At 40.0% G+C, this 10533-nt stretch overlaps 1 protein-coding gene across 1 annotated transcript; it reads right to left on the bottom strand.

The window, feature by feature from the left end:
- Window positions 1-1133: 1133 nt before the first annotated feature.
- Window positions 1134-10471, bottom strand: sar1b (secretion associated, Ras related GTPase 1B). The gene is made up of 7 exons (XM_070916866.1): window positions 10337-10471; window positions 7359-7434; window positions 5049-5168; window positions 4735-4800; window positions 4457-4560; window positions 3365-3496; window positions 1134-2861 (listed from the first exon to the last, which is right to left on the bottom strand). The coding sequence occupies exons 2-7, from the start codon at window positions 7414-7416 to the stop codon at window positions 2745-2747; spliced, it is 597 nt and encodes a 198-aa protein (XP_070772967.1). The 5' UTR covers window positions 7417-7434; window positions 10337-10471; the 3' UTR covers window positions 1134-2744.
- Between the last annotated feature and the right edge of the window lie 62 nt (window positions 10472-10533).

The following is a 10533-nucleotide window of genomic DNA, read 5'->3' as shown; positions in this document are numbered from 1 at the left end:
GGGAGCAGGGACAACAGGAAGCTCCAACATTCAAGTATTGATAGTGGCTGTCCAATATTATTGCAATCACAAGTTTTGTTACTGGAAGAGTAAATCTTGAGTGAACAGTGACACCAATTGACCAACCAACTGCATTACTGTGCTGTTGCGTCACTGCAGTAAACACAGCACATGCATGAGATGCTTTGAGAAACTGTTGACATCATCAGTGAATTATTGGGATATTGTACACCTGTGAAATTGATCCTCTCAGCAATATTCTTCTGCCGTTCTTAAGAACTCCCTTGTTGTCGTGCATACTAAATATAATTTACTGTCATCCATTTAAAGCAGTGGCTCTCAAACCCCCCCCCCCCCCGCCCCTCCTTCAGAATCCATTAACAATACAGGCGAGTGAAACAGACAAAGATTCAGGTTAGCAAAATAGCCTTGCTAGCATCAGAGCACTTTTGTTTGTTTATGTCACCACATGAACTTTAGGTCTGCTCAACATCCACGACCCCCCCTGCAGTGGCTCTACCCCCCCCCAGTTTGAGAACCACTGATTTGAAGAAGGAAGATAAATTGTATAGCACTCCTAAAAATACACTTTTCCATGTCATGTGCACCACCCAGTGGCCTGACAGTACAGTGTTTGTATTGAAGCTAAATGGTATGGTGCCTATATGCTTTTAACATAACTTCTACAGTTCACTGTTGCTATGTAATCCTGCTCCACATACAAACCGTCTAATGTAGATCTTCCAGCTACAACTGTCAGATCAAGAACAATTAAATATGGTCATCAAGTAATATACCTGTGTACAATTTTGAGGCGATATTCCCATTTAACGTTACTCTTTACTCCCACTACATTTTTGGAAGGAAATATTGTACTTTTTACTACACTATTTATTGACAGCTTTGGTACCTTTTCATATTAAGATTTTACATTGATGCATAATGTCTAGGATATGCCAGTAGTACATTTTGCTGATACTTGTACTTTTACTAAATGCAGGACTTTATTCATTGTATTTTTATACTGTTGTATTGGTAGTTTTCCATAAGTAAAGGAACTGAATACTTCTCCCACGGCTGATCTGACCAAAGAAAAGTGACAAAAAATAATCAGTCTGCATTGTTGATCAATGTTAAAGCCTGTTATTCATTGAAAACATTTATTACATTTTTTATGATGCAAACAACAGCAAGTCCCACCCTTCTTGGAACAGCTCATCACGTAGTCATGAGGGAATGAAAGAGACACAAAGGGACAGGGACAGAAAGAAATGTGTATTAAGCGCAATTCCATTGTTTCCGTTAAAAAAAAAAAAAACATGACAATCAGCTCTCATTGTAAATTTTGGCATCTTTTTTTCCCTCATGTTGTACTCTCTGGAATAATGGTCATTATAAATCAAAAGAACAAGGCATGCATAATAGTTTCTGGTAATGCACATAGATCAAAGGATACCACTTATAAATACAAAATCCATGTACGATGTTCATGTACATTTCATATATATATGGTCCCTTTCTTAGAGGTGCCTTAGGCCTATCTACCCGTTCCCGCTGTGGGACCGTGTCCTCCGTAATCTACACTTGGTCACTAGATTCACCCTGTAAAAAAGGTCTGCGCTGGAAAATACATCTGTAGGATGGACTTCTAATATTGACGATTACCGGATGTTACAACCATCTGTTTATTCCTCCCTTCATCTCTTACTGCATGTTATTATCACGCTCTTTATCCCGAAGTTTCATTTACTTAAATAGTTTTCTTTGCATCAACTGACCATTGTGCTATCTACATGATTTCATCAAACCTCACCGGGGTTATAGACAGTATTATTTTCTATTAAAAATCTTCTCCCATCTGCTATACTACCACCCCATGCTTCTCTTTAAAAAAGGGAGCCCACAAAATACTTGGATCCTTCAATGCTGCTGTGCCCACGCGATAGAAGTCTGGAACAAAAGTATTTTAACTTTGAGTAACCTAAAGAAATTGATCTAATTTCTGATACGCTGAGATAAATGCACTGGTCCATTTTATTAAATGGGTGAAACAGCCATGCGTCTATAGGGAAGGCTGTATACGTGGCCACACGTTTTATTTATTGAAATCATGTATATAAAAAAAAAAAGAAAGAAAGAAAGAAAAAAAAAAAACAAACCAAAATGTGTTGATTAAATACAATGTTGAATGAATGTCTTACTGTTAAAAAAGTGTACTGCAATGTATACAACTATGTTGCTCTCTCTCATTGCTTGAAATGAGTTGAAGAGGGGAAAGAGGCATCAGGGATTGTTGATATACCAATGGAATCATATACAGATTTACAGTTATAATGCGTCTATCATCACACTCAACAGATGGCAGGAAGGGAGGGGGAGAGGGCAGCAAACGACAGACACAATATAGAAAAGATTCATCCGTTTGAATTTGAACACCCTTTGCTGTGGAACCAATGCTATATTACTCTCTTAGAAAAAGACAGATGGAAACAAGTGTGTGTGTGTGTGTGCGCGCATACAGGTATGAATTCTGTAAGTGCGGAACCAAATGTTCGACCAATAAAAGTCTATTGGGATCAAGTTGTACTGGTTTCTCTGAAGGTGGAGGCAGACTTGTTTAACCAAACATGGGGCTGAGTATGATGGTACTGGTGGCAACGGTGGGCGTCTCGAGTGGTTGGGTTTAGCGCCCCCCCGATGGTGGTGGTGGTGGTGGTGTCGGTGTGTTACGGGACTTGGCTGCTTTAGTCGATGTACTGGGACAGCCAGCGGAAGCCCTCGCCGTAGCCCTGCCTCTTCAACACACTGCACATGAACACCTCCAGTGGTCTCGTGTTCAGCTCCTTCATGGGAATGTTGCCCTGAGAGAAAAGCAGGAAATAAAAGTCACACTAAACCCACTTTCTTTTTTTCCTGAGAAAATAAGAGTAATGCTGTCCTCTAGACAAAAAATGTGGGTCATTGTTTGGAGTTGTAATTTGTAAGGAGATCAAGAGCGAGCTCTGGGTTTAAATGCATTTTTTGAATATGTAAATATGCAAAACAGGGTTTTAAGAAGGGAATTCCTGCAAGAATACTTTGCCCAGCCGCCTTACACGTGATGTTTGATAGATCTTATAAAGGTTGAGCTGACAAATGAACCAGCCAGCAGTATTTCATTTCACCACAACTGAGGGGCTTGAGTCTCCTTTGACACCATAACTTTTCTATTATTGTGTCTATTGGGGTGGGGGACTCATCTTCCCATAGCACAACACTGGATCTTCATGCAATCTTTTCTCTGGTCAATAATTGAAAGTGATTTGTTTTATGTACCTGCCTGACTTACAATTCTTACGATCAGATAAATGTTGTGTCTACTCACCTTGCCTGTCGTCTGTCCGTACAATCCAAACATTTCCCTCAGTCTCTCCTCGCTGATGGCATCTGTTCTGTCGATCTTGTTGCCCAGGATCAGGATAGGCACATTTCCGATGGTCTCGTCTGTCATTAATGCCTGGGAGGGAAGACTAGATATTACTATGGGGCTTTCATTTTTATCCTAAAGAGGTGATAATCAACGAAATCTACCCTCAGATACCACTATGTTACACATCATCAAACTGTGGTGTTTGAATGATATTTAGTTCCGTCCAGTAGTGATTTTGTGAGTATTGTAGTTCTACTTTAACTTGTAATTTCTAACATTTTCCAGAATTACACTTGAGATATCTCTAAGAACTGAAAAATGTAGTTTTAGAGAAAAATTGCACCGACAGATTTTTTTTTTTAGTGGGGACAAAGTCAAGACATTGATGTGTGCTGTGATGATCTGTGCCCGCTTATTCAATATACAGTAATGCCAAAGAGGGCGTTGTATTTCATGAGCTATCGTAAGAGCAGAAATTTGTACCTCTGCCCCCGGTGCAATGGATTCCTCTTTGAACAATTATTTAACATTGGTGGTGGAAGGTAACTGTAGATAAAAAACCTTGCTCCGATTCTGAGGGACTGAGAGTTTTGAATCACTTGCTTTAATAATAATTCTTGCACCACCTGCATTGTGCATAAGGAAACAGAAAATTTAATTTTAATGACAAAGTCAGCCCCCCCAGAAATGTGACATTTTCCCATCTTGCCCTTTTATGCAACATTAAACAGCTAATAAACTGCACATTAGCTATCATTGCAATTTTTCTAACTTAAAAGGCTGTTTGACCACTGCATCAGGACTACACAGCTAAAATGCTGATTTTAATTACTTCTTTGTAACAACTTACTTGGGTCGGCAGTTTCTCTTCAGTAAAAAAATCCACAGATTTAGAAGAATTCACCGACAAATCTACCACTATCTCAACTTTGCTGGTGCTATAAACACCAGAAAACAAATATTTGTGTGGATTTCTGAAGTTTAACAGAGTTTACAATGCTGTCAAAAACACGGCCCTGCAGTGCGACGGTGGTAGCAGGTACTTACATCAAGTTCTGCTTTTGATTCAGCCAATCTGATGAGGTCTGCACAATCCACAAGGAAGACAATGCCATTAATGGCAGGGAGGTAGTTTTTCCACACTCTGCGGGCTGTGTGAAACAATACACAAACAAACAGGAGAGTTTCAGGTATAGGTACAGGTTTAGGTATGTCGCCTAACAGAAAACTCAGTTCTTTTCAGATCATATTGGCAGTGAAAAAGGGATATCTGTCCGTGACCAAAAAGAACCAAAAACATTAGTATACACAATACACAAACATACCTTGTGCGTGTCCTCCAAGGTCAAAGGTGGTGAAAGTCATGCCAGCGATCGTCAGCTCTTCCGAAGCTGGAGGAAGACAGAAAATGATCATGAACAAATCTGAAAAGTCAGGCAGCTCAAAAGGTCACACAGACACAGTTTAGTGTATTTCCACATGTGCAGCATGAGCAAATATATTACCAAAATGTTATACATAGTTATAGCATACTTACAGCTCACACCCATTCAACGGTGGTTGCACGCATGGCTTTCAACACATAACTGAGTGAGAATGTGTGGATGTGCATGTGTGAGAAAGAGTAGCACCAACTCACTTGGATGTAAAGTTGGCACATGCTGTCCCATTCGGTCATCTTTGAGCATGTGCAGTAGTGTCGTTTTGCCAGCATTGTCCAGGCCAAGAAATACTAACTTGCCGGATTTCTTGTACAGTCCTGAAACAAAGCCAGACGCATTTCAGAACGCAAGACACTAGAAATCTCTTTAAGATGGGCTGCATCATATTATACAATTATTAGTCTTTCACACACAAGAAAACGTCACCACATGAGAACAAACTAATCTTCAAAGCATAAAGGTGACACTTGACTAAAGAGTTGCCAAGCTCAGACTTGTTCTCAGGCAATATACCGGATATTTAATTCACACATATAAGTAGTTTCTTTGATGCACGATGAAAACACTAGCACAAGAGGCTGTGCTCCACCTACTGATTTTGCCATTCTCTAATCTCTATTTCACATTATGAACGTTAAATAAAATAAGAAACTGAAGCCATGCTTGCCCAAGTTCACTCTATTGTGTGAAGCTGGAAAAAGTAAACAGTAGTTTATTTGTAATTCTATGGAGGAATGACATTTAGTCGTGTTGATAAGAAGCACAAATCCTCACAATAAAACTACTTTAAAAATGTTAAATGCACAAACGTTTTTTTCTGGTTCAAAGGAAGACCAACAAGATTTTTCTCTTATTGTCAGTTCTCTCAGATGGATATACCGACTAACTGAACACTCAACAATCTTTCCTGAGGAGATTACAAGACTTTGTGTTTACCACTCTCTGAGTCAGCGTAGTGATACCCAGTGAATTTGTAAAATTTGTGACTGAGTCAGCTCAACTGGACGTCATCATTACTCACAACAGCACTATGCTACCTGTCTAACAGGGAGAACCGGAACGACTGCTTCACAGGAGCAGCTCTAACACAGAAACTAGAACAGCACACTTTGGGGAGATGAACACTTGGTACACAGGACAAGATTTTCCACCAGATTTCAGACGGACACATCGGTCACAAACATTTAAAAATCTGGGGTGATAAATCATGTGTAGACAAACCTCCTTCTCTCGATCTCTCTTACAAACATGAATAACTAGTTTACTCAATTAATTACAGGTATTTATATGCATTCAGTGAAGTGAATTTCACACTCCAAAGATGTGAGCCAGTCTGGCAAAAATAGACCTGGCGCGTAAAGATAGTGGAGAGGGAGAAGAGCCAATCTCACACGTGGCTCACGGACCCGGTGGACACAAACACACACGCAGCTGATTGCTATGGACATTGGTGCGCACAGCAAAGATTTGGGGAGCAGGCATACAGAGAATGGGGATGCAGGGTTTTGTCAGATTGCACAATGCAATGTCAGGATTGACAGATGGAAAAGGGATTGTAAACAGGTTGCTTTAACTTAAGGAGCAAAGTCACCTGCGCTGATTAACAATGATCATCATCACTGTGCGCAGACATGCCACTCGCACCAGAAACATCTCTTGTAAATGCACAGCAGGGAGGAGATTTTATTTTCTATAACAATTTATTTCCTTAATATCGGAACTAAATATCAGCAGTTGACCTGACTGCCAATCAGCACAAGCCTACATAACCTATGCCATTTGGTGGATGCTGAGCCACTTTACAGGAACATAAAGTAGCATGTGTGGCCCCAATGGAAATCAAACCCATAAGGCAGCTTGTGTTAGTGCTCTTACCAAGGAGCTTTAAAGGTACGTTTCAAACTACACAAAAGCATTAAAAGGAATAGTGGCCAGTGATGATGATTCATTCATTCATTTCTTACAACACAGACCACATTAGTCAATGGTCAGTGTGAAAAGGGCCTTGTGATGTCTTTGATTATGATGCGTTTTGACTGACAAGGGCTTTAGCTGAGGAGGCTGCTTTGCTGAAAATGTTTCATTGCATGAAATCCTGTAGTGTGGATTAGCAGTTAGGGAGTGGTGCCTGCTTAACTGTCAGGGTATTTGTGTTTCAGATTTGAGTCTGGGGCACAATGTAAACCAAACCAACTCGTAGAGAAACTCGGCTAACCCTAACTTCTATCAACTTCTACCACAACAGGGATGGAAAGAACAAAGCCCACCATTGCACACAACACTTTTAGCCTCACTTTTCACTGAACACTTCAGGACTGAGGTGCAAGACAGACCAGTGGTTGTAACAATTAAAGCTTTACTGCTTTGTGGTTCAGACTATGGCAACACCATTTTAATAAATAAAATGTACTTAAAATACTACTAGTAGTAGTCACAACTGTTTGCAGTAATCTTTTAAAGCTTTCAACACTAATTCAATATGAATTAGTCTGATCACCAGTACTCACCTAAAAACTGTAGTACGCTATTGAAACCGTTATAAATCCAATCAATTAGGAATGACATATCCGGAGCTGTTGAATCCTGAAAAACAACAAATGAAAAAAAAAAACACAGGTAAGAAGACATGAATGTACACAGAAGGAGAAACTAAATGGCAGGGACATTTTATTTTGCTGTAATATCCATCATTATCATGCAAAACTGAAGCAAAACCATGTGACAAAGTGTCCTGACACAAGTTGTCTAATATTTGTGCCTTTTTCCATTACTTTCCAACTGAACATTTGTCAGTAACTTCAGTCTTCTTCATTTTTGTTTGTAGGTTGTTGAGGTTTTACCTATACCGTACAGCAAGCACAAACAAATGAGTGTCAGCATTAAACTGTTTTGAAAGGAAGCTTTTGAGGGGATTGTGCAAAGAGTTGCCATGGCACACCTGTAAAATCTCTGTTGAACTCTTCATTGAAACTGCAGGCGGTTAATGTTTTCATTATGCTCCACAGTTCAGATGCTCAAAACGCTGGTCGGTAGGGGAGGTGGAAGTTTTATATATCATTTTGAGATTCAAAGTCTTGGGAAGAGAGTAAATATTAAGTTAAATGGGTAACTTCCTGTACATATTTGCTGAGATTACTTTTTATCCTACAAGTGAGAATAGTGTCTTAATGCTGCAATTTAAACAGTAACCGTTATTCACTAAATAATATCCAGATCTAAAGATGACAACACTTTTTTTCAGTGGCACATTGTTGGACTAAATCTGCTTTAATATTCATATATTTTACATGCCTACAGCCTATATGGGAAAGCACCTGAAAACACTGAATATCAGTCAACAGGAGACAGACAGTAAGATCAATAGGAACCAATCAGCACCCCTCACCACAAACCTCATACAAGTGATGGCAGTCAGCTCTATGAACCTTATCTGGTGATAAGAACAATGACTGGCTTTCTACAGCCAATGATAAGCTTGTTCCAGTAGGAGCCTTTGGACAGCAGGACAGGAGATACAGAGCACTGATCACATACCATCTGACAGCTCCTTAACAGGAAACGTGCGTGTTTTGTTCAACAAAACCCATCTGCAAGGGCCTTGGAAATGAAGCCTAGTCTTAGCCTTTCACAATAAACCAGATTGTATTTCAATCAAAACAAAATGGATCTGAGATAGGACCTACTGTAACTGTGTGAAATCATCAGTTCTCTGACTGACTACATGCAACAGCTTGTTGTTCCTGCCTAAGAAAAACTATAGTTTTGTAAATGTGTTATTCAAGTTCACACAAGCTTCTTTCTACTTCTTTTAACATGTGATCAAATGTTTCAGCAAGTGTCATGCTCATGAAATTCTGCAAAAAGCAACTTCCTCTCTCCGTAACCAAATGAGAAGCTTTTCGTTGCATCAACGCCCCCCCCCCCCTCCATGAAACCATGATGTCTGCTACATTAAACACACACGTTTTCCTACTTCATCTCATTTTCTAGCCTTTTCTCTGTGATACAGAGGCATCCGAAGCTGTTAAGCTTGGTGCTGACCTCTTGCCCTAGTTACGTAACTTGCAAACAACTCCAGGGCTAAAGTATAAGGTAGCCAAAGTTCAGGACCACGCAAATACAGCTGAACTACACGTCAGCGGCTGCTACACCCCAGTCCCATAGGCTCCCATGCCTGCCCATATTGGCTGCTATGACACTGTGGGCTGGCATTACAGACTGATGCTCCCACATGTGGCGTGATGTAGCTGTGAATGTGAAACAGTTTGACAGTAACTGACAACAACCATAGGCAAATATGGGCTCATATAAGACCAATACATACCTGTGAGTTTAAAACAATTCAGCAAACAAAAAACGTGGCAATGAAAGAGTATGACCTGATCTTGAGTTGTTGTTTACAGGGTTTAATTGTGCAAACTGATCAACAAGCATGACAAACCACATTAAAGTGACAGTAATAAAAAAATGTGACAAGAATTGTTGGTTGCCAAGTTATGATCATTGAAGGTGCACAGGAAGAATTTGGCTAGAAATTATCTGAAAGCTAAAATTACCACCAATGAGACATTTATTATTAATTAAATCTATCAGGTGAGTTAATGACGACTAAAATGTTAAGTTGACACTTTCTGCACAGGATTGTTTATGACTGAATAGGAGTGTACTAACTCAAAAATCTTCAAAAGCTTCACGTTTTGCCCGCATTACTATCCACCCTCTAAAGTAATAGTAGGACACATTTTTCCTTGAGGAGATATGGCCTATACCAATCCCAGCTACTGTAAGATTTCAGGCAGGTGTTGTGAATCAATATAGATGCCAAGAGAAAATTATGAATCCATAATACAGTGAAAGACACTGGACGCAGTTTGAGTCGGCTGTCACACAAGTCCAGCTACCACAACCACTCTCAACGTAGCAGCGAAGTAAGCTAACCTTTACCTTAACGGCTAACGTTACATGGATGATTGGCCTCCGACAGGTTCCGTGTTGGCAAAAAAAATTAAATTAAAAAAGGGCCTAAATATCAGAATAACAACACATATCAAAGTTACAGAAATATGTGGAGTGTAATTTTGTAAAACTTGGGTGAGGCCGGCTAGTAGGCTTGCTAGCAGGAAGCCACTAGCTACGTGTCATATTCTCTTCAGAGGCGACGTTGCATCGAGGGGTTACTGGCTACGTTAGCTAATCAGCAGTTAGCTAGAGAAACACTTCACCGATGTAACTAACAAAACCAGAGACTTGTAATAGAGCGAGTATTTTCCTTCCAATAATAAATATGAATGTTAAAATAACAGCGGGTCAACTTCAGTTTAAATCCAGTTCGAGGCTCTTTGATAATAAGCGAGTTAGCCAACTTGGTGTTAGCGATGCTAACGTAGCATCGTTAGGAGCCGGGATAATTTGCTAGCCGAGATGCCGAACGGTCACATAAGACTCTTTTCTGATCAGTGTTGAGAAAATATATCAAAAAACTTACCCGTTATTTAGGTGTAGATTAATTTACAGACTGTGTTCGCTCTTATAGTCATGTAATTTAGTCTCCTGGTGGGAAAAAGAGAGCCTGCGAAACGCCAGGTCTTCCTCTCCTTTTTCGTGTTTTGTTACTGAGCCACGACACTGCAATGGCTGTCCAACAACTCCCCAAAACTCTGCCCAGCCGCTTCCTGTTTATGT

This window comes from Enoplosus armatus, chromosome 13 (genome assembly GCF_043641665.1).
Source record: "Enoplosus armatus isolate fEnoArm2 chromosome 13, fEnoArm2.hap1, whole genome shotgun sequence".
Lineage (NCBI taxonomy): Eukaryota > Metazoa > Chordata > Actinopteri > Centrarchiformes > Enoplosidae > Enoplosus > Enoplosus armatus.
This window is presented reverse-complemented; position numbering and strand designations above follow the sequence as displayed.